Source organism: Gopherus evgoodei, chromosome 5 (genome assembly GCF_007399415.2).
Source record: "Gopherus evgoodei ecotype Sinaloan lineage chromosome 5, rGopEvg1_v1.p, whole genome shotgun sequence".
Classification (NCBI taxonomy): domain Eukaryota; kingdom Metazoa; phylum Chordata; order Testudines; family Testudinidae; genus Gopherus; species Gopherus evgoodei.
This window is the reverse complement of record NC_044326.1, coordinates 53,720,708-53,745,640: the sequence shown is the minus strand read 5'-3', so window position 1 is coordinate 53,745,640 and position 24,933 is coordinate 53,720,708. Positions and strand designations below refer to the sequence as shown.

Sequence of the window (24,933 nt, the reverse complement as noted above, 5' to 3'; positions counted from 1 at the left end):
CAATCAGTTGCACACATACAAGATAGGAAATGACTGCCAAGGAAGAAGCACTGTGGAAAGGGATCTGGGGGTCATAGTGGACCACAAGCTAAATATGAGTCAACAGTGTAATGCTGTTGCAAAAAAAGCAAGCATCATTCTGGGATGTAGTAGCAGGAGTGTTGTAAGCAAGACATGAGAAGTAATTCTTCTGCTCTACTCCATACTGATTAGGACTCAACTGCAGTATTGTGTCCAGTTCTGGGCACCACATTTCAGGAAGGGTGTGGACAAATTGGAGAGAGTCCAGAGAAGAGCGACAAAAATGATTAAAGACCTAGAAAACATAATCTATGAGGGAAGATAGAAAAAACTGGGTTTGTTTAGTCTGGAAAAGAGATGGGACATGATAATTTTTCAAGTACATAAAAGGTTATTACAAAGAAGAGGGAGAAAAATTGTTTTTCTTAACCTCTGAGGATAGTACAAGAAGCAATGGGCTTAAATTGCAGTAAGGGCGTTTAGGTTGGACATTAGGAAAAACTTCCTAACTGTCAAGGTGGTTAAGCAGTGGAATAAATTGCCGAGGGAGGTTCTGGAATCGCCATCATTGGAGATTTTTAATAACAGATTAGACAAACACCTGTCAAGGATGGTCTGGGTAATATTTAGTCCTGCCATGAGTGCAGGGGACTGGACTAGATGACTTCTCAAGGTCCCTTCCAGTTCTATGATTCTATGACCTCCTTCAATCTAAAGGGTCCCCTCAAGACTGGATTGAGGGATACAGATGGACAGATTAGAGAAATATGCACTGCCAGTGCCCATGCTGTACATGTTCTGTGTATAGAGGATTTCAGACTCAGATGTGCACAATGGGTCAAATACAGCTTTTTAGTGTTTATAAATCCACTGACTATAGAAGAGTTGTACCCATTTATAAACTGGCTGAATTTGGCCCATCACATATATTGTTACACAGCTTTCTTTCACCTACCTGTGGGTTTAACCATATCTTTCTTATGGAAGTACTTGGAAACATCCCTGAATGTCTGGTGCACCCCATGCCAGTGTTCCCAGAAATAGACCTCATTGGGTCAGACAATAACTGTCAGAAGGTTAATTTCCAGCCAGGATTCCAAGTCATCTCAGGGAGGCACTCCTAGTTAGGAGCTAATTAGAAGCTGCAGGGTCTTTCCAAGCTCCACACATTTAAGGATACTACTCTCAGAAGGGAGAGTTGAGGAGTTCTGTTGATCAGATCAAGGGTAGGATGTTTTAGGACAGGTGTTCTCAAACTAGGGGTCAGAACCTCTCAGGGAGTCACAAGGTTATTACATTGGGGGTTGCGAGCTGTCAGCCTCCATCCCAAACCTCGCTTTGCCTCCAGCCTTTATAATGGTGTTAAATATGTAAAAAAGTGGTTTCAATTTATAAGAGGTGGGGGGTCAAACTCAGAGGCTTGCAATGTGAAAGGGGTCACCAGTACAAAAGTATGAGAACCACTGTTTTAGGAAACTTAGGAAGTATTGCACCCTGCATTGTCTGTACTTTGTTTTTGAATGTATTGCTTGTAAGGAGATGTAACTAAAGGCTTTTGTCAAACTGGTGTCAGTTTGGGTTGCAACGAAAGGTCAATCAGAGATGCTGATTGTTCACATCCAACCCTCTGGTGAACTTCATGGTTCTGCCTCTGGCCCCTTCATACTCATACTATGAGTATGCTGTCAGTAAGATATTAAGAAAGTACAACAGACCCAAGTGATTCTGAGTAGGGATTGACTGACCATCATGGCCTTGCCTACTCTAAACTTATTTCCCAAAAATTGTATAGGAATTCTAGTGTAAACAGGATGTCAGTGTTTTAAGCATCATGGAGTGTAGACCTGCTCTTGGAAGGATTAGGCATGGAGCTAATGTAACTGGAGGCTGGTCTCCACCATTGCCCCCTGCTATTGTTACTATTGCTGTAGCTGGACTGGTGGTAGCAATGATGGGAATTTTGGGGTAAAGTAAACCCAAGTGTAGATACCACTTTTTTGTGTTTATGTTCCAATATGGGCATAATAATTCCCTACTATATGAGTACAAATGAAGTGACAGAACCACTAGCATGGACTGAATTCTTACAGGCTCCCTATATGTACACTAAAGCTGGACAGATTCAGAGATGGAGCTCTTGACTTTGACTCTTCTGGTGACAGAAACAATGGTGCCTTTACATCCTCAACTGTTTGATTTCCTCTCCATTAGCCATAATTAGTGTTTACTCAATCAACAGTAGGAAGAATGCAAACATTCCAGTGAAACTAATTTCAGTCATCAGAGGACAGAAAGAAATGAACTCCAAAACATCCTAAACTGGAAATATCCTTTTAATAAGGATATGCCTTATTCCTGCAAGCTGGGTAACATTAATTATATCAAGCAATTAACCCAAAAAGAACAGATACAGCATGCCATATTTTCTCCTCCTCCTATTAAGGATGTTGTACTACTTGCAATTATGCAAATTACTGTTACAGTTTTTCAGGACAAAGTTAATCATTATCAGCTATGAAAGCTTTATGAAAACAAAGGGTGAATTTCTAAATACTTGGGGCTTTTTATATGGCAAGTTACTGCTTTTCAAGTCAACATGTGAATTTACAGCACACAAACTTGATATGCAGTAATATCCCTTGTGAACTCTGCTACAGCACACTGAAAAACTCAGAGTGGAGCGTGGCTTACTATACTTATTCTGTAAGACTCCCATTGACTTCTGTAGAAATTTCGTCTCAGTGCAAACTTCAGATATGGCCTAATGGTAACATGCCTTTTCATTATTAATTGTATTTGCTTTCTGGTGACATGATCAGAATGATTATCCTTTCCCCCAAAACCTGTTCACATTACACCTCTACCTCGATATAACGCTGTCCCCGGGAGCCAAAAAATCTTACCGTGTTATAGGTGAAACCGCATTATATCGAACTTGCTTTGATCCACCGGAGTGCACAGCCTCCAGCCCCCCCGCCGAGCACTGCTTTACCGCATTATATCTGAATTTGTGTTATATCGGCTCGCGTTATATCGGGATAGAGGTGTACTTTGCCATCAGGAAAGAACAATAATGCATTGATGCTTTTTACATTTAGTAAGAATATATAGGCTAAAATTTGTCGATGGAGCTTCTTCTGAGTAATCTACTTTTGACATTTTCTGTCTCCAGAAATACTGGAAGAATTCAGCTCATTCAGAAAATGGGGAGGAGGGGAGAGGACCATTGTTTGGACAGCAGCATTACTTCAGGGTACAAACCAGATTTCATGTTTAATTATTATTGATCTTTCTCATGCATAGAATTCAACTGTTAACCAAACTTGGGTCTGGGATTGAAGATTTGGGAGGCAACACACATAATCAAGTGTTAGGCATAGGAAGATTCATAAAGGTTTTATTGCAGATCCATAGGAAATGGAGAGATGAGTGGGTGGATCATCAAACTGCAGAATTTTATGTCCTCATTGTACAAATCTAATTTAATATGCTCTTTAACTTTTAGATTATAATGTTAAAATAGATATCAGATGAAACTCAGTTACCAAATAATATCTTTTTTGAAACAAAAGATTGAGTTTAATTCAAGCTTTAGGTCAAGAAAAAGGGTTCTTAAAACATTTTGTAGCATTGTTTAATATGTCTGCAAGGGTCATAGCTATGTCAACATCAGATTTGTTTATATTTTAATATATTGCTGTATGGTGCAATCAATATTATTTAACATGTGTATTAATTAACAACATACATAGTAAATTAAATCCTTCCTTTGACCAAACCACAGGACACTGATTCATTACTTTGGACAAAAACTAAAGGACATATTTTGCAGAGATGATGCCTACTAATTTGGGCTAATCTCTTTGAAATGGCATGTCTGACTTCTTAACAGAAACCAGGACAGAAACACAGTCATGATCTATATTGATTTAAAACAAACACTTATTATTAAGCAGAGATAAACACAGTAATATGATATTTAAAATACAGATTCACTTAATTTAATGCTCTGATGACTGGTATTCTATTGATACTGGGCCCAATTCTGTTTCCAATGAAGTGAGCAAGAGCTTTGTCATTGGCTCCAGTGGGAACAGGAAAATGACTGCTAGGATAGAGAATTTTGTATTGTTTTAGTACAATGGTTGGTAGACTGATCAAAGAATACAGGTTTTATGGCTTGTGAGGCTGTTCCAGGTGGTAGAGTACAATTAGTGACATACCTGATCTGCCACAAGTAGAGCAGAGTGACTGGTAGTAAGGGTGAAGATTGGACACTGGATGTAATTGTTGTTGCAGATATAATCAGCTCTTTGTTTCACAGTATAACCAGCTCTTCTTAACAAGCAGCCTTACTCCATCATCTACTGTTCCTCATCTGTCAAATAATCAGCAATTAGAATTTCTCAATAAAACATAACAGTATGATCTATTTGAGGGTACCTGGATCATGTATATTATCCATAATTCTGTCATTGCTTAAGCATTATGCAATGTTACAATAGAAACAAACAAGATTTCACAAATAAAGTATTGAGGACTGATTTAAAATTCCAGAAATTTAGGGCAAGATTGTGGATTTGAAGACACTGCCCTGAGTAGGGAACAGTGTGAAGCTGTGCCATCCCAGGAGGTGCGACTCACTGGAACACAATAATTCCACAGCTGCTCTTTTCATGCAGGTGGTGAGGTGAGTAATTTGTTTCATCCTTTAGATAGTGGCCCCAGATGCATCAGCCTTGCTGTGTGCTGTAGTCTTGCCATCTCTTCTCCCCTTCCCAGCATCATGTTCCCTTAAAGCAGTGTTTCCCAAACTTGGGATGCCGCTTGTTTAGGGAAAGCCCCTGGTGGGTTGGGCCAGTTTGTTTACCCACTGTGGCCGCAGCTTTGGCCGACTGCAGCTCCCACTGGCCACGGTTCTCTGCTCCAGGCCAATGGGGACTGTGGGAAGCAGCGTGGGCTGAGGCCAATGGGGGCTGTGGGAAGTGGCATGGGCTGAGGGACATACTGGCCGCTTCCTGCAGCTCTGGCCTGCCAGGGGCTTTCCCTACACAAGTGGCATCCCAAGTTTGGGAGACATTGCCTTAGGTTAAAACTCCCATTTACTTTGATGGGAACAGAGTTAGGCTAACAGTGAGTGCTTTTGAAACTCTCACCCTGAAGTTCTATTGGAAGTCTGTAGCATGGATGAGCATCACAGATAATAAATAAGTATATACAGATAAGAGATGAAGTTTCAGGGAAAACTTTGCAGACCAGAATCAATGTGATTTTAATCCACAAACACTGCAATTTGCATATGTTATATTTAATAATATATCATTTTAATTGTATTTATTTTTCTAGCAACACTAGAAGTGATTGCTTTCATTTAAGTTGTTAAAATGGTTTCCATTTTGAAAATCTATTTTTAGTTGCTTAAAACTAGAGTTGGTCAGAGAAACTGTGACAGAACCATATTCCACTGAAGTCAAAATGCTTCACAAAATCAGTCTGATTTCACTGAAATTTTTATTTGTAAGGAAAAAATGTTGTATGAAAACATATAAAGTATATTTTTAAAAAGTCAACATTTAAATGAAACATTCTAATCAATTTGAAATATTTTGTATCCTGGACTTTTTCTTCACAGAGAATTTCAAAATTGTGTTTTCCCTCCAGTTTGGAATGAAGCCACACTTTAAAATCTTGAACTTTTTCATGGAACAGAACTTCCGTCCTCCTAATTGCTCTAATTAATACGTTTCTGCACCATAAACTTTAGAGATGAAATTGACCACGGGACTGCTCTGGTCTCAAAGATGCTTCTTGAGATAAACCCCTTTAGTCGTTTTAGAAGAACACAAGTGTGAAAAAAAACATGTTTGAGCAGGTGCCTTTCCCACAAATTTTGGAAGGTCACAAGACAATACTTAAAGTTAGGCACATGCTTAAGTAGCTTCCTGAACTGGGGGGCTAAAGATCGTAACTCCGCCGTGCTGCTTTCCCCTTAGATGTAGGGGAGAATGGCAGGCAAGTGTCAGCGTAGATACTGCAGGGGTCAGTGCTTTAGAAATAACATAAATGGATGCCTCTGACACAGAATTTCGCCTTATTTTCCATACTTCTCCCGCACTTGTTTTACGGCTTGGTTGCCCAAAAACCGGAATCCGCATAACTACCTTGATTTTCATTCACACCGTTAGTTACTTGGGTGCAAGTAACTCTTATTTTGGGTTAACAGGGGCCTATTTCTTAAAAAATTGTCATTTGAACCAAAATATTCCAACTGTAACACCCTCCAATGCAAAATACAATATTTTAACCAAATACAAACAACTCTGGACGACACAGGCAGAGCTCGCACAGCGGAGCACGCGAAGGGCGTTGTGTGCCACTCTGCACAAACACATCTTGGGGTTGTTTTTCATGGAAAAATTCCGTTAAAGAGAGGGTCCAAATGTGAGTGTGTGTGTTGGGGGGGTATGCCTTGATCCCGCTATGCCTGTGGCCCCTCAGGCGGCTTTGGCTTTTCTTCTCCACTTCCCAGCCACTCAGCCGCGGGCCGAGCTACGAGGGGCCCCGCGATCCGACCCTGCGGTGGGTGGGGAGGGGCCCTTCGCCCGGGCTGAGTCACGAGCTGCCCGGCCAAGCTGTGGGACTCCGCGGGCCTGGGACCCGCGCGGATGCGGGGGAGCGAGGATGACGCGCTCGCCATGAGTCAGGAGGACGCAGTCCACGTGTCCGGGAGATTTAAAAGTTTGGGAAGGGACCGCGGGCTCTGCAGCGTGGCGACTCCGGAGCGGGAGGGAAGCGAGAGGCGCAGCGCGGGAGGGAAGAGCTCCGCGGCGTAGACTCGGGGCCAGCCGGGCCCCCCTTCGGCAGACACCATGCTCAGGAGAGGCTCTTGCCAGCAGCAGCCCCTGGTTCAGCACCACGCTGCCTCCTCCCGCGGCAGCCAGCCCAGCCTCGGGAACCAGCGGGGGCGCCACAGCAACGTGCCCCAAGCGTCCCTGTTATTGCTCTTCCTGCTCCTCGCCTCCTGGACGTGCGCCTGCCAAGGTGAGACGCAGCCCCGTCCCCAGACCCAGTCCCTGCTCCTCTGGGGGTGCCTCTAGCTGCTGCTGGGTCCTGCCGCTTCCTAGCCCCATCCCCGCCCCGCTCTGCTGCCCCTGGCGGGGTGCTGGTTTACAGGGTGTTCCCACGAGTCCCTCTCTTTCTCGGGGTGCTTAGGCTGAGCGAGAACAGGTGGGTGAGGTAATATCTTTTATTGCATCAACTTTTGTTGGTGAGAGACACAAGCTTTCCAGTCCCCCAGGGCTACAACTGCCCTGCAAACAAGGCTTGGGCTAGTGTAAGCGCTCGGGGAGATGACTCTCCAACCCTTCGCCCCTCGTACCTGGGACAGTTTTTTCAGGGAATGCGGCTACCTGAAAAGGTTCCCGGTGTCCAGGAGAAAAACTTCAGGAATGGGAGTCTCCTAATCTGGTGTCGCCACCAAACCTGTGTGCTTCATCTGTGTTTGTAGCTCACAGGAGAGGTGCTGGGACGGAAGGGGGACTTGGGACAGAACCTTGCACTGAACCTCGGAGAGGAACAAGACGTTTGAACTAATCATCCCATTCTGAATATGCGGATGGAGAGTGCAGTGGTACTGCCCTGCAGTAATACTGACTGCAGAAAACCTTCTCTTGAATTTAAGAGCAACGAAATTGGGAGTCCAGGCAGCTACATTAAGCACTTACTGGAGCACATACAGAAGTACCTCCAGAAATGTACACACTTATGGGGATGTCCCTGGGAAATATTTTGGTAGGGATAAAGGCAATAGGATCCTATAAAATTCTAAACCCTGATAGAAGTTAGTAGATAATGATGTCCTTTCTGTGGATTAATTGAATCATGCCTCAAAATTTTATATACTTCCATTTTAAATTGTATAGGATGGTTTAAAACAACTCTAGACATGAGAACAGATTGTTAGATTCTATGGGACATTACAGACATTTCATTTGCCTTTGAAAATAATGTGGAAATCACAGAGAAGAGCTCTGTAGTGGCACAAAGTCCTGTAAGTATTGCTAGCCACTGTTTTGTTTGAGTCTCTATCATTACTTTCAGAATGGTACTTCAAACCATCTTGCATACCAAGATACATCCTGCAGTACCTCAGCACATCAGGGCTGGTTATAGACACCACTGTTGCAATCTTAAGTGAATTTATTATTCATATTACTGCTTATATAGTTTTTATTCATGTTACACAAGAAAAGTGCAATAAACCTGATTATATCATATTGAAAAGTTACAAAAACAAGTACTGCACATGATGATTATTAATTAATTGTCACACACATAAGTCTGCAATTTTATATATTTTGATTGCAAAGGCATGAAGTTCAAATTTAGAAAGAACTATGGAAAAGTTAATTTATGAAAGCTAATATTATTTTAAACCAAAAACTTGGCATAAAACTTGGCATAAAAGAAAATGACAAGACATGAAATATGTATTTCTTTATTGCTACTCCGAGTCAAAAAGGGCTCAGTGTTCTCAAACAATTTATTTTACAGGGAAAAAAATCAACTATTTTGCAGCCTGATTTCATGTCATAAGACATTAAACCTGAAAATTAAGCATTTATAAAGGTGTTGTAATATAATATAACGTAATTTGTATTTTTATAGTATTGTTCTATTCTGCATATTTTCAGATACTTTACAAAGTAGTTAGTTTTGTGTTCATCAAGGAGGAATGTCACACAATAAGTCATCACACAATGAGTATTTTTGTTTTGTTTGTGTTGCTTTTCATTTGTGAGTCTATGATATTTAAAAGCACCAGGAAGGAGGGAGGTTTAAATATTGCATCATACTAAGTACTTTGGTGTGGCCATTTTTTAAAAAAAGTTGCCTCTTTGAAATTGCCCAGCTACACAGATATTGAGTACAACTGTGAATTTCTTGAGTGCCCAAACTCTTTCTGCAGTTTTTGATGCTACTGTTTCCTTTCAAAGGATCCACTTGAAATAAAGTGATATTTACTTCCCCTCTAAAGGATTATGGGCCCATCTTGGTGTGTGCCCACTGATTTCAGCTCAACAGGGAGTTGCATGCATTCAAAACCTCACAGGATCAGGCCCATGTTGTTTACAGAGAGAGGTAAAGTGTTACCAATAACCTTTGCTTAAAGAAGACTGTGTGGGAGATTTAAAACTATAGTACCTACTTCGTATACTTTTAATTTAAGAGAACATACTTGTTAAAATAAATATATTCATACTGATTACTACACATCATCAGATACCTGTATTGGAATATTGAATAAAGATCACACTTGGCTCCTATTAAAATCAGTGGAAACGGCGTTAATGGGAGTTGGTTCATGTTCTAAATCTAAAAAAGATACAGTCTTGCGTTCTTTGTGTAGCCAAAATTCCCCTTGACCTTAAATGAATATAAATCATATTACCAAAGTATAAAATGTAGTGGCCATTAGACATTGATTAGGCATAAACTTGTTAAAGTTGTGTAGAGAGATGTTTAAATTTATGTGACTCGTGTGTGTGAAGTAAAATGAAATTCGACAATAATCTTAAATAGTCATGTAGAGAATGTGGAGTCATTTTAAATATACCAATATGAAAATAAGCAAGGCTTTAAGTACCGTTCCTTGTCAATATTGTTAGTGTTTCATCTTTTTTGTCTCCATATTACTCTGTTATAAATGATACTTCTAACATGTGACCTATGTTATAATAGTATCTATGTGATACTTACACAAAGACATTCTCAAAAACCTCATCAGCCAAATTGTAGAATACCACTGATATCTTTTGTGCACCCTAAATCTACGTACTAAGTTTTCTAATTCCTTTAATTATTCAATACAATATAAAATTGTGTTGTATTTTGTCATGGATTAAGAACTGGTTAAAAGACAGGGAAAAAGGATAGGAATAAATGGTAAATTTTCAGAATAGAGAGGGGTAACTAGTGGTGTGCCCCAAGGGTCTGTCTTAGGACCAATCCTATTCAACTTATTCATAAATGATCTGGAGAAAGGGGTAAACAGTGAGGTGGCAAAGTCTGCAGATGATACTAAACTACTCATGATAGTTAAGACCAAAGCAGACTGTGAAGAACTTCAAAAAGATCTCACAAAATTAAGTGATTGGGCAACAAAATGGCAAATGAAATTTAATGTGGATAAATGTAAAGTAATGCACACTGGAAAAAATAACCCCAGCTATACATGCAATATGATGGGGGCTAATTTAGCTACAACTAATCCGAAAAGAGATCTTAGAGAGTTCTCTGAAGACATCCACGCAGTGTGCAGCGGCAGTCAAAAAAGCAAACAGGATGTTAGGAATCATTTAAAAAGGGATAGAGAATAACACGGAGAATATCTTATTGCCCTTATATAAATCCATGGTATGCCCGCATCTTGAATACTGCATACAGATGTGGTCTCCTCATCTCAAAAAAGGTATACTGGCATTAGAAAAGGTTCAGAGAAGGGCAACTAAAATGATTATGGGTTTGGAACAGGTCCCATATGAGGAGAGATTAAAGAGGCTAGGATTTTCAGCTTGGAAAAGAGGAGCCTAAGGGCTTGTCTACATCACAAAGTTGCAGCGCTGGTGAGGGGGTTACAGCGCTGCAACTTAGGAGGTGTACACATCTGCAGGGCATCACCAGCGCTGCAACTCCCTGTTTGCAGCGCTGGCCGTACTCCCGTTTTGTCTCGGGTGTAGAGGATCCAGCGCTGGTAATCAAGTGTAGACACTTACCAGCGCTTTTCTTGACCTCCGTGGAATAAGCAGGTATCCCAGCATACCTGAGGAAGCGTCTGGTAATCAAGCAGGTCTCCTTCCCCGGTTTGCAGGGGGGTTCGGGGAACGCGAGAGCAAACCGCGGCGAAGCTGGTCTCCTTCCCCGGTTTGCTCTCGCCTTCCCCGAACCCCCCTTGAAGCCGCCCAACAGCGCTGCAGTGTGGCCACATCTAACACCACTTGCAGCGCTGGTTGCTGTAAGTGTGGCCACTCTGCAGCGCTGGCCCTATACAGCTGTACTAATACAGCTGTAACAACCAGCGCTGCAAAATTGTAGATGTAGACATACTCTAAGGGAGGTTATGATAGAGGTATATAAAATTGTGAATGGTGTGGAGAAAGTAAATAAGGAAAAGTTATTTACTTGTTCCCATAATATAAGAACTAGGGGCCACCAAATATAAGAACTAGGGGCCACCAAATGAAATTAATTAGCAGCAGGTTTAAAACAAATAACTGTGTTCTTCTTCACACAGTGCACAGTCAAGCTGTGGAACTCCTTGCCTGAGGAGGTTGTGAAGGCTAGGACTATAACAGGGTTTAAAAGAGAACTAGATAAATTCATTGAGGTTAAGTCCATTAATGGCATTAAAGTCTATTAATTAGCCAGGATGGGTAAGGAATGGTGTCCCTAGCCTGTTTGTCAGAGGGTGGAGATGGATGGCAGGAGAAAGATCACTTGATCATTACCTGTTAGGTTCACTCTCTGGGGCACCTGGCATTGGCCACTGTCGGCAGACAAGATATTGGGCTGGATGGACTTTTGATCTGACCCAGTATGGCCGTTCTTATGTTTGTATCTACAGTAGTTATATTCACTAGACACTCAAGAAGGCAACATTTCATTTTCTCTTAAGGAAAGATTCTACACCATTTTAATTCTGGAGTTTTAGTAACTTTAAATCATAAAGTTAATCTTGATAGACTTGATCTGATATTACTAAGCTAGTGAAATAGTAGAAAGAGCTAATCCTTTTTACACTGTATAAAGTTTATTTATGTTAACTTGGAGTATTTAACACACTGAAATGTGAATCCTTTTAGTTAATAAACTGAGTTGATTTTGAATAACATATATTAAATATATTTATTATTATTTTGGAAACTACAGGCCCACCCTGTACAGTGCCGAGTAGCCTAAAAACCCACTGATTTTAGATTGGAGTGGAATAGAGTTAGGTTTTTTGAGCGTTTCTGTACTCCTCAATTGAGAGGCTTAGAACTTTGTATGTTTTGGACTTTATACTAGTAAGCCACAAATTATTTACTTAAAAAACAAACAACCAACCCACAAACTTAATTCCTGAATCCAGGATTGGTAATTGTAGAGGCCAATGTTGTAATCCTATCAGTGTTGTTCATGTGAACAGTCCCAGGATATGTCTACATTGCAGCTAACCTAGGCTCATGAGGGGCTGTTTATCTGCAGTGTTCAGGTTTGGGCTACCCAGAATTACGAGATCCAGGGTTAGGATAATTGTAGACAAGTATCAAATAAAAGTCTCAAGAGACTGGTAAATACACTATATACAGAGCAGAGGAAAATTATTTAGAGCTGGCCGTTTTTAACTACTTGTTTTACATTTATGGATGTAAAATCTGACTTTATGCAGGTATCAGTGATGCCTCCTATTGCTAAGGCTGTGTTGTATTTTCAGTTAAAGCAAGATTTAAATCCTTAGGTGTTATTTTTTTTCTGTGAAAATTAATCACCTCCAGGCTTACAGTATCTGCTCAGCAGATCCTAATTACATTTACTATACAATTATTATGTTAAATTAGTTATTCTGAACCTTTACAAATCTCTCCTTTTTAAAATTTAGCATAGTTCTAATCTTTATAATCTGAAGATGCTTACAACACTCAGATTTCAAACTTCATAGTCATCACTCATCATTAGATCTCCCAAATAAACTTATTTTAAAAATCAGTCATCTGAAAACCAAAAGTGTTAGCTATATTGTTTGACATTACTCTGTAAAGAGCTGTAGCTAATGGAGAAAGCATTCCTTACAGGATAAGGGTTTTCCCACAGTTCAGCCAGTTAAATAATTCACTGTTTCACTGGCTAAGCTAGTCTTCTCGATTTCCTGTACTTTGGGCAGTCTGCAGGATGATGTTGCCCTTCTGCCAACTTCCTAATGGCTGCAGAAGATATTTCCCTGTCCCGCTGTCTGTGCACCACCAGGTTCTCTCCTGGACTTTCTGCACACTTTGGGAAACCCTCTTGCCAGCTGCTCCTTCTTCCAGTGCCCTCTAATCCCAAGCGCTCCCACCGCTTCAGTATCCTCCACTTGATCTACATATTTATGGTTGTAAACTAAGGCCCCAGTTCAGGAAAGCATTTAAGCATGTGCTTAACTCAGTATTTCAAATCCCAAGCTTTTAAAAATTGTGCATCAGGACTCCCAGAATCAGTAGATTAGTTTAAAAATAATGTGATTTTTAAAACAACAACAACATAGAATTGGGGTTTTCTGGTTTTTAAGTCTTTAGTGTGCATGTGGGTCATTTTTTTTCAAGCTTTTCTCAGCAAGTATGAGGGCTAGAAATTTAATTTTAGCTTTCATTTAACAAAAAAATGAAAGTTCCAACTAATCACATGCTTCCAGAAACTGAACCTTTATGAAAAACTCCAAATATCAGGAGACCCACAATAAAATCATGAGAGCTGGCAATGCTGTTAATTTTAACTATGAGTTTAAAGTACGTTATTATTATTTATTTGTTTGTATTACCACAGTGCCCAGGAGCCCAGTCATGGACCAGGAGCCCAGTTCTAGGCACTATACAAACAGAGAACAAAAAGGGCTTACAGTCTAAGTATAGAATAAGAGACAACAGATGGATGCAGACCAGCAGGGGAATACAAGGAAACAATGAGACCATATTGTTCAGCATGACAGGCAGTTGTCTCAGCGTATCAGTGGCCTGTTCTCAAGTTTTCATAGGCATCATGACAAAGGAGAGTTTTAAAAAGGATTATAAAGGAGAATAATGTTTGTTGTGTAGATGTTTATGTGGAGCACCTTCCAAGCATGAGGGGCAGCATCAGAGAAAGTTCAAAGCTACATGTTTGAAAATGTAACAAGTGGTTGATGGAGGCTGGTATCATGGGCCAATTTCAGTTTAGGAATCAATATCTCAGTAATGAATGAGATATGATGGGTAGAGTGGGGATAGGCCATGAAGGGCCTTTAAAGTGAAGATGAGTAGCTTATGTTTGTGATAATGAAGGGGGAGCTAGTGGAGGAATGCAAAGAAAGGGGTGAGATGGTCAAAGTGACACAGGCTAGGAAAATGATCTTTGCAGCAGCTTTCTCAACAGATATGAGTAGCACAAGACTGACAAGGCCAGACAGAAGTAATTGAAACTAGAGACTGAGAACCTGGATGAGAGTTTTAGCTACGTGGATGGTTAGGAAAGAGATGTTATGCAGAAAGTTTTGTAAACTTTCTGCATGTTCTCTTGTTACGCCTTTAATCACTCCTTCAGCATGTCCTACAGAGGATCCTCCTCATCTTCCCTCAAACTTTCTGTGGGAGTTCCACAGGGCTCAGTTCTTGCCCCCTTTTGCAAGAATGGTTTCAGGGTCTAGGATGGAATTGGAGGAGAGGAACTCGAGAGCAGTTGTATACAATTCCGTCAATGAGCTTAGATATGAATGGATGATGGAGTGGTAGTTGAAATGGGGTCAAAGGTGAGGTTTTTTTTAGGATGGGGGACATTAAAGCATGTATATATTTTTGTGGGGAGCAAGCCAGAGGAGAGAGATAAGTTAAGCAGAAGAGTGAGGGAGAATATGAGAGAAGGCACAAGGAAGATCAGGAGATGGGGTAGGATGGAAGCACTGGGACAAACAGATGGGTTACTGGAAGAGAGCAGATGAGAAACTTCTACACTTGTGACATGGGGGAAGAAGACGAGCTGTAGGAGTGGAAGGGGAAATCAGGTGTTATTTTGTCAAATTACTCTTGAGAGAAATCAGTGAGATCTTATGCAGAGAGAAAAGTGGAGTCAGGAAGAGGAGAGGGTTTGAGGAGTGAGTCAAAGATGGCAAAAAGGTAGGTGAGATTGTGGGTGTGAGATTGAATTAAACTGGAGAAGTAAAGTTTAGCAAAGAAAATGGCAGAACTGAAAGATGAGAGAATGAATTTGTAGTGGATGAAGTTAGCCTAGTCATTGTTTTTCCTCATAAGTGGCCTTCCTGAATAGGGATGCCTTCCTGAATCAGGATTTAAGTGCTTAATTTTTCTACATGTAATTTCTATACATGGATATTTCATCCATATATGACAACATTTTATACAATTTATATCAATGAAGTCCATCTAGGTTACAAGATGAACATTGGATGAGGCAGTGTAGGGGGCAGTGATGGTGGCTGTAGGACAGACAGTGCCTGTCTAGGGCTTAAAGCATGGGATAGAGACTGAGGAAGGCATGGTCTACACCTGAAAATTTAGGTCGGCTTAGCTATGTCATTCAGGGGAGTGAAAAAATGCACACTCTGAGAGATCTAATTAAGTCAACCTAAGCCCTTGTTGTAGAAACTGCTAGGTTAATGGAAGGATACTTCTGTTGACATAGCTACTGCCTCTCGAGGAGATGGATTTACTACAGCAATTGGGAAAAATCTTTCTGTCGCCATAGTAAGTATCTATGCTACAGTGGAGTAACTGCAGCTGAGTCACTGTAGCACAGCAGTTCTCAAACTTTTGTACTGGTGACCCCTTTCACATAGCAAGCCTCTGAGTGTGACCCCCCTCTTATCAATTAAAAACATGTTTTTATATATTTAACATCGTTATAAATGCTGGAGGCAAAGCAGGGTTTGAATGGAGGCTGATGGCTCGTGACCCCACATGTAATAACCTTGCAACCCTCTTAGGGTTTCCGACCCCCAGTTTGAGAACCCTTGCTGTAGCGCTTATAGTGTAGATATATCCTAAAGTCTTGGGAATAGAGCTGGCCAGGGGAAGGAGGAAGGAAACTGCAGAGCTGGTGAAGCAACTGTATTTGCTCTGTTCAAAAGTTTATACTGCTGGCAGAGAACATTCTAACCAATACTCAAACTTTCCTGCCTGGTGCTCAAAGCTTTTCATTCTATCAGAGAATGAAAAGCTTTGAGAGCTAGATAGAAGCAGCTGGAGCATCAATGAAAGTTTTCTCTTCCCGATTGGAAAAGATTTAAATGGAGAAGATAAGATTATTATCTGCTCCCCAGCTTTACTTTCCAAATAGGTCCTTTCTCCAGCCCAGTTTGAATACATTAATTAAAAACATAAAAGAAAACCAGGGAATTTTAACACAAAAAAATTCATTAATTTGTAGCTAAGGTTGCTACAGTGTATTTCCTGCCACTAACATAAACACTGAGAGGCAAGGAAGGTGTAAATAGGGCTGGCGGGACATGGCTTCCTATCCCGCCAAAATGTTTGAGATTTCAAAAATTTTCCTGTTCCATATTGGGATGAAACTGAGACCTTCTGAAATTTTTATGAGAAGTGCGTGTGTGAGAGAAGAATAACCAATAGCCGAATGATTAGAACACTCACCTGGGATGTGGGGTACGCACATTAAGATCTCTGCTCTGCTTAATTTGGAGGGAGTCAGTCATGCTGAATTAATATTTAACTAGTTGTACAAAATGGAACAGCTTCAACAGGAGAGACAAAAAGACCCACCCCAGACTAGCCAGGTAGTGGAGGCACTTGCCTGGGAAGTCAAGGTTCAATTAAGTTCTGTCCGATTTGGTGCAGGGAGTTGAACTTACGCGTCTCATGTCCCAGGTCAGTGCCACAGCCGCTAGGCTGTTGTTCATTCACCCCTCCTCTTCCAGTTAAGATCCGAAATTCCATCCTGGACCTGAGACACTTTCCCAACAAAAGTTTCAGCTGAACTGACCCTTTCCCGTGAGATGTTTTTCTTTTGACACATTTCCTTTTTCCAATGAAAAACCATTTTGACAGAAATTTCCAACTAGCTCTAGTCATAAATTAAGGCAACATTCACATCCAACTCAGCACTAAATTCCAGGCATTTGTCCATTACCATCACAATACTTCTTCATCCCAACACACGAATATGCTCCCTGAGAAACTCATTTTCAATTCAACAATATTATTACCCTCAATGCACATAGCAACAAACTGTAAATCGTAAGGCAAAATACAAACTTGGCTCCAGCTTTCCAGTGTCACATAAATTAATAATTAACAGACATTTATTGTCTTACAACAATCTTAGCGTTTCCACATGGCATATACCCAAAAGAGAAAGAATGCAAAGCTGATACGAACATTTTTTTATCTTGTCAAAAATGCCACCTTCAAAAAGTCAAAAAATCAAATGCTATCCATGCCACTAAACAAAATACACTTTAAAATGTTTCATGTGTGAACCTATACAATATTACATATGTTTAGTGCAATATACAATCAATTAACAAGTCAGAGCTATAGTTGCTATTTTCAGTTCTTTGAATGCACTGAGAGTGAGATGAGCTCTTGGAGAGTTGTGGGACTTGAGAGATTTGGAGGAGTTGGAATGGTTTTTTAGACTGGGATTTTAGTTGTCTGGGACTGCTAGACAATGTTTCCAGCCGGCTACTTACAGCTTACCACAGCAGGAATGTTGATGGAAATAGAATGACTTGCACAACTTTTACATACAGAGGGTCAAAATCTGCTATCAGTTACATCAGCAGTGTAAATTACATGAAATCTGAGCTAAAATAGCTAAAATGTATTGGGCCACCTTCCACCTTTGTGTAACTCCATTTTCTTCAAGGAAACCATTCTGCAACTGTATTGTAAATGGCAAAAGGAACTCTTTGCTCCAATGAAGAAAATAACTTCATCAGACAGAAACAATTGGAGCAAATATAATAATGTTTGAGGCCACAGGCTCCTGTATACTATAACTTCCTGTATACTATAACTCCCTGTATCTTTCACTTTTGTACATTCTAACAGTGTATTCTGGGCATCAAATCCTTAGCAATATAAACTATGTGACATACTATATGAGACTATGCATATGAGTTACTATATATATGAGAAAAATCATTATAAATAGATTAATTATAGCCTTTGTTCTATGGTATCGCTCTCTGTGTTTTCAGGTGTACCAGTGCCATCTCAAGAACTACAGGCAGAACAGGATTTGCAGCTGTGGAATGAAGTAAGCAGCAATATCTTCCAGTGTTGGATCAACCATATGTTTTAATAATATTCTGCTACAGTTTGACAGTTGTGAATGATTTTTGCTTATTTATTGTATAAAGGGCAGGTGTAAAAGATCAGAACACCACTGATGCACTATCATAGAGCCCCTCCTCACGCAGGGCCATGTACTCCATGATGATCCCTGATACATGACTGGAGTTTGACAGCTGCCATAGTTTCCTGACATCCTCAATCAGAGACTTATTTTTTTGGCATTCCACATCCTTTGCACAGGTTTTCCCCCAGAGAAGGAAACACTGAACTACACGAACTAATCAAGTCATCTCTGATCATAAGCAGAGTAGATTCAGATTGGAGTGCACTGAAAAGTGTTCTTCCTACTGCTCACACATGTACCCATCTTGCACTGTAAATATTTCTAACATACTGGTGGAGCTCTTCCTCTGTCCCTTTCTACCTCTCCTACATAGACTGTACCCTTCTATATTGATTTTGGGGATGGGATGCAACCACCTTTTTCAGATTGCTGAACACTAAATATTTTGTCTTAACCCAAATATGAAAATGATCATTAGGCTGGGAGTTGGGAGATCATTAGAGTAAGGCAGAAATTGTGTTGGCTCATGCAGAGCTAGACTTGGTAGTGGGAGGCAAGCTTTCATATAACTGGCAATGACTAGGCATATTTATGGGCCACAGAGAAAATATGTATAATCATAATGTAGAATAAATACAATGTAGTGATTGTTACGGCAAAAGATATTACTCCAAAGATACTGTATGTGGTACTAAAACACTTACTGAATCACATTCTATCATTTTGATTCACTTGATATTGGATTATGTACTGCTTCAATTATATATTTTAACATTGTGGGTGCTGACTGATGTTATAGCATGTTGTATTCTCAGTTCTGGGTTTTTGATTTATGTACAAGTATTTTGATTTATGTACAAGTATGTTATATGTGTGTTAGGTGGCCAGAGCACATTGTTCTGTGCCTTGTGATATAGACAAAGCATTGACATATAACATTTAGAAGGGCTTTACCTCAGGATATGCATACACTCACATCTGCCATATCCTTGGGGTGCTATATGCTATTAGAAAACAGGAGACTGATCATAGGAAGAGGATGCATTTTATATATATATCCATATCTATCTATCTATCTATCTATATATATATATGTATGAAGTAAACTTACTATTAAAAGTTCAAGATGTTTCTTCTAAAAGGATGTGCATATAGTACTAATAAAACAGCAGCCTTATACTTTCTTGTAAGCTTAAACCTAAAGATTAATGCAAGATTTTTCTTAGAAAGTTAACAAATCTGGTCTCTGGTGGACCAAGGGGTTGGGGACGGAGGAAGTTCCAGAGTCAAAGACCCCTCCCAGGGAATGCCTTGCTGCCAGCCTCTGCTCCCTTTTTTAAACTCAGGAATATTAATGCAAAAACCATTTGTGCTATTGATCCTATGACTTGATGGACTATCTCTCAGGAAAATGAGTCCCAACCCACTTAGGGATTTAGATGAAAAATCAGAAACGTAGAAGATATTTGTTTTATACATCCCTTGAATTAGACATGTAACAAGGCTTGCTTCTGCTCTCACTGAAGACAAAGGCAAAATTACCATTGATCTCAATGGATGCAGGATCAATCCATAATGTGATGAATTCTGTATAGAATGATATAACAAAATCAAACAGTTACAAAGTGTGTGTTTTACAACAAAATTAATGTGAGATTGGATTATATATGGCAAGACTGCAAACTAATAAAAGAGATACAGCCATCTCCAGGTAGTAGGATCCTCCAAATCACAGTAGTTTTTTAGGTTATGAGAATGAGCAGTCCCATTTGGTTCCTTTTGATTCTTACTAGCAGATCACTCAAGAGACAGCATCCTAGAATAACCGAATACTTGTCAGGTCTTACTCTTAGACTATGTCTTAACTGCAATAATGGGGTGTGAGTGCAGCTCGTAGAGACGTATCCCAAATAAGCCTTACTCTAGCTAGCTTTAGTACCCAAGCAGTGAAGCTGGGGCAGCACATACTTCAGCATGGTCTATATACACCCACCCTGGACCCTAAGTAATTACTTGCATGGTTAGCCTATGATGAAGCATGTGCTGCTGCAGCTTTGCTCCTCTGGGACCCAAGCTAGCTAGATTAAAGCTAGCTCAGTATGTCTACATGAGCCAGAATCTCACATCCCTAGTTGCTGAGGAATTTAATGCACTTGTACGCTGTCCTTACATTACTATAGTATCTAAGCACTTCACAATTTTTAATCATCATAACACCCCTGTGATGTAGAAAAGAGAAGGCAGGTATTGAGGAGATACATCTGTAAAGACAAAAATTATGGGGTTTTTTTAATGCGAGTGCTTGATTTTTAGCATTCTCTGAGTCTAGATATTGTAGATTCTTCTCAACTCAACCATTTAAAAGTAGATTTTGGCTGATAGATTCTCAGTCTTGCTCTCCATTGAGACCAAGATGGCCTACAGCTTATCTTACTTAGTGTTCATGAATTACAGTAACCCTCTAACAGAGACCTCCAGCAGCAGGAAGGGATTGTCCTGGGTGGGAATCAGGCTTAAAACCTGGGATCCCAAAATATGATTTTTGAATTGGTCAATTTAATCACTTTTGCTTTACACCTATACATTTTCAACACTAAACCCACAATAGCAAAGTTTAATAATCTGGTATTCCCAGAGACACAGAGATTCAGCAAAAAGGGGAGGGGGAGGAGACATTTTAACATAAAAGGCTATTTGGAGAGGGAGCCTGGTAAGCTACTCGCCTCCTCTCAATGTCTCCTAATGTGTTTTTCATATGATTAATTTCTGAGCAGAAAAGCTTCTCCTAAAGCACCTGAACCAACATTATTTGTATCTTCTTTTGTAATTTGTGCTTGCCAAGGTGTAGCGTTTGGAGTTCTTTATCTCTGATATTTATTATAGAACTTATTATATTGTCCAGTCTTTTTTGAAAACCACTTCCCTGGAACATAATGCATGATTGAGAGTGTGATTGCAAAAAGGTATGTGTCATCTGGACTAAAATTATAGGATATTTTATGGAAAATGTGTCACATGCAATGTACAGTAGCATATGACACAAATTTTAAACTGTTATGAAAAGTTAAACCTCTTTTTTTTTTAAATTTCCCTATAGTATTATATCCTAGTCCTGCATTCTGGGCTTTGGTAACTCTTCCTTTTTCATTATAAAATATGGTATAATTATAGTTATCTGAATTCCTTTTATCTGAAAATCCTACTTATCTGAAGCCACATTGTGTCCCCCCATGTAGCCCTATATTCAATCACTCGCTAATAAGGTCTCACTTAGTGCTAATCAACAGCTTTATATTTGTATAGTGGCTCTGAACAGTTACCTGCAGTTACTGAGATGTAATTCTATTTCACCAGCAACAGCACATTGGCAGGATCATGTCAAAAAGAAAAAGGTCTGTGCTGGATCTAAAGCAAAAATATTAAGCAAACAGCAGCATTACTCCCTTCATTCCCTGCATGTCTATATCAGCAAAACTGCAGCTTAAAATAGTACTTCCATAATTTATCCAAGCACCTGGTTATCTGAAGGTTTTGGATGTGCCCAAGGCCATTTGAATAAATGAGAGTATACTGTACTCTTGAACTTTCTTCACTGAAAATATTAATTACTTGAATTCACATGCCTTTATGAATCCCCTATTTCCCTTTCCTCCCTCTCTCCTGGAGTACTTGAGAACTGATCAATAAGTGTCTATTCCTGTCACTAGTGTTGTATGTTATGTAGTGGTCCACAGTCAATCAGTCACACCTCCAGCAGTGCCCGTTTGTCTGAGTTTAACGTCCCTGGAATATCTCTCTCATTGGCACTGTGAGTTTTATATATAGCATCCCCTTTAAACCAATCATATGAGGTGTTGAGTCTCTTCAGTGACAACTGAGATCAGTGGAGTCATTGAGAGTTGAGGGTGTTTAGGGTACGTCCAGACTACCCGCTACGCGGTAGCGATTGATCTATCAGGGATCGATGTATATACAAACCACCTATTTTGATAATCCTGTCATACCTTTTGCTACCCTGAACACTATTTGAAAATGTATACATTTTGTCTGTTCACTGTTCAGTCAACTCCAAAACGCTCCAAAACGTCTGTTAGTCAATAAGGTGCCACAGGATTCTTTGCTGCTTTTACAGATCCAGACTAACACGGCTACCCCTCTGATACTGTTCAGTCTGGCTTTCTAAGATGTAACATCTCAATTTTTACAGATAGATGATGCATGTTCTGCTTACCTTTCCATCATAGAGCCTCACCCTGAGGTGAGTCTAGTTAGAGCAATATTATTTTAATTATTTATAATTGTTTTTCAAGTGCCATTAAATAAGTAATCCGGTGTCTGAGTTCACATTTCCTTTTCAACAGACATCCAGTGCACTGGAAGAACTTTGCTTTATGGTCATGGGATTTCCACAGAAACCTCAGGTAGTACAAATTCAAAATTATTTTACATTTTTGAAGATGATTTTCAGTATACTAACTGCCTGAAAAATTAGAATAAATTGAGGATCCAGGCAAATAGTAATTATCCCCAGCTTTCTGAGCTAGGCCGTCCTTGGATAACCACGGATACTAGCTTGCAACAGCGTCCAGCTCCATGTTGTGTAGTTATGGTGCTGCTCAGGTCCTGGAGGAATAGTATAAATCCATATCTCCCTCCCTCTGCAGTGCCTTATGGACCTCATCCAAAGCCCACTGAACTCATCTGAAAGACTGACTCTGATTAGCTTTAGACCAAGCCCTATATTTGGGAAATGGGAAACAATCTCTCTCCCCCTCTGGAATATACAGTCTATGGCGCTTTTGTAGCTGATGGGTTAGAGTAACCACACAGCCTCCAGGGTAGGAATGAACTAGTTTCCTTCAGTTACCTGGGAGGGGAGTCTCCTGTCTCCCTGTATTGGTAGTTTACTTTTACTGGAGAATGGGGCCTCACACTTTGCTGAATCATTAAAACAGGAACTCCTTTAAGTCTATTAGTGTCAAAGCAATAAAGTTCTCCTATTCTGAATATTGGAAAGAAGAAAGTGGCCCAGTAGTAGCATGTTAATGATTGTAAAGAAATGTATTTAATGACTGAAGGTCAAGTTTTCTGAGGGAAAGCAATCAGTACACAATACAGTTTTTGAAAGCAGCAGTTAATTTGATAACCCAAGAAATATAATGTGGTTATCAAAAGAGTAAAATGTTCCAAGAAAGTACCAAGATGTTTATAATGTTACTAAAACTGACCTTGGCTTGTTTTAGAAATTAAAGCATCTATACCAATTATTGTTCCCACAGACTTTAGAGGAAAAAGACAACACCAAAAGGGTAAGGTTGTCATACGTATTTTTGGTCACACTTATATTGTCAAGAAAACCATAACCCATTAACATGTCTTGTAGTAAAATCCCACTTTTAATTTTTTCTGAACAGTTCTTATTTCATTATTCTAAGACTCATGACTCAGACAATTCAGACATCATGGTAAGTTTCAGCACCCCTCTTTGTGAATAAATGTGTGCTTGTACTTAAAAACAAGACAGTATTCTTCTTAGAAGTAGTCTTGATGGTCTCTCCAGCTGGAGATCAAGTTAGTAATTTGTGGAGTTTGACACAGTATCCTTAATACTGTACATTTAAACAAAATAATGGAATGTCCAAGGAATGGTGCCTGTGTCTGAACATTGTAACTTCACAATCTAGGAAGGGTGCCACAAGACACAAGTTTATCCTAGAAAAAATAAAACCATGTTCATTTCTGCATATCTAATATAATTACATGTTGAAATTAAGATCCCATGTTCCTGATCCTCAGTGTTGACTGGTGTTGTTCCAAAGTCAATGGAGCTATGCTGATTTATCATAGTTGAGAGGCTGGCCTTAAATGTTGAGAACTATTAAATATATCTAATACAGCATTTTAGGCAAAATATAAGAGGCTAATTAAGATTTTGGATTTCACTGTAAACAAAAAATAGAATAAATCAAATATCCTAATGTTCTGATATTTTAAAAAACTCACTCAACAAATAAACTACATTTTGATCAGCTCTTGCTTTTAAAGTGCAGACATAACAGATATTTGTTTTCTATGTGCAGCCATGCTCTTTCATTGTGTACCACTGTGTTTTGAGAGTGCAACATTCAGACTTTTCCCTTTTTGGTAATCATTCTGTCATGTTTATGTTCACTGTTGTTTTGCGCTATATGTTTCCATTGGGAATATACTGCATCATTGCTAGAACACAGCACAAGTTATTTTCTAAACCTCCAGTTATAGCTATAGTCAATATGTTTCCTGGTTGATTATCAAGCAAAGACCCAAGGCAGCTGAGTTTGGTGATAGCACTTTGCTAGCTGCTTTAGGACTTCACCGCTCATGTTTATGTTTGACGTTTTTTCTACTGCATGAAATGCTATTTTTTTAAGCACCTGCTCTGTTTCTGTACCCTACAAATGACAGAAAATGACAGCGTTGTTTTTCCTATTAAATATGCTGTAACTTGTGTTACAATAGTAATTCAACCTTTGTTGCAATTTGTATAAAAGTAATCATATCAGATATTCACTGTTTTTCATGTTGTGACCATGTTCTCTTGTTTAAACAAGGGGATCAATTTGGGCTTAAAAATTAGTTGAATGAATACAGGTAATTATAGTTTGATTTATTTCTCGGAACATTTTACTCCTTATGTAATAAATAATCCATGCTGAGGCCTTGATCCCTAAAGCCTTGATCCTTTGATTCATTGCATAGCAGCACATTGCTGCACCTGCATGGAGCCCCACTGAACTCAACAGCAATCAGTGCAAGCACATCAGTGTG

The 24,933-nt window shown here is 39.7% G+C and overlaps 1 protein-coding gene across 5 annotated transcripts in view; it reads left to right on the top strand.

The window, feature by feature from the left end:
* Positions 1 to 6,765: 6,765 nt before the first annotated feature.
* Positions 6,766 to 24,933, top strand: part of NMU (neuromedin U) — a 34,487-nt gene continuing 16,319 nt past the window's right edge. For 3 of the 5 annotated variants that reach the window (XM_030564266.1, XM_030564265.1, XM_030564262.1), the window contains exons 1-6: positions 6,766 to 7,062; positions 17,966 to 18,024; positions 22,334 to 22,384; positions 22,488 to 22,547; positions 23,406 to 23,435; positions 23,541 to 23,591. In XM_030564266.1, the coding sequence (XP_030420126.1) occupies positions 6,891 to 7,062; positions 17,966 to 18,024; positions 22,334 to 22,384; positions 22,488 to 22,547; positions 23,406 to 23,435; positions 23,541 to 23,591 (423 nt within the window). In that variant the 5' untranslated portion in view covers positions 6,766 to 6,890. The remainder of the gene's footprint in view (positions 7,063 to 17,965; positions 18,025 to 22,333; positions 22,385 to 22,487; positions 22,548 to 23,405; positions 23,436 to 23,540; positions 23,592 to 24,933) is intronic. The other 2 variants (XM_030564264.1, XM_030564263.1) reach the window with 2 other exon arrangements.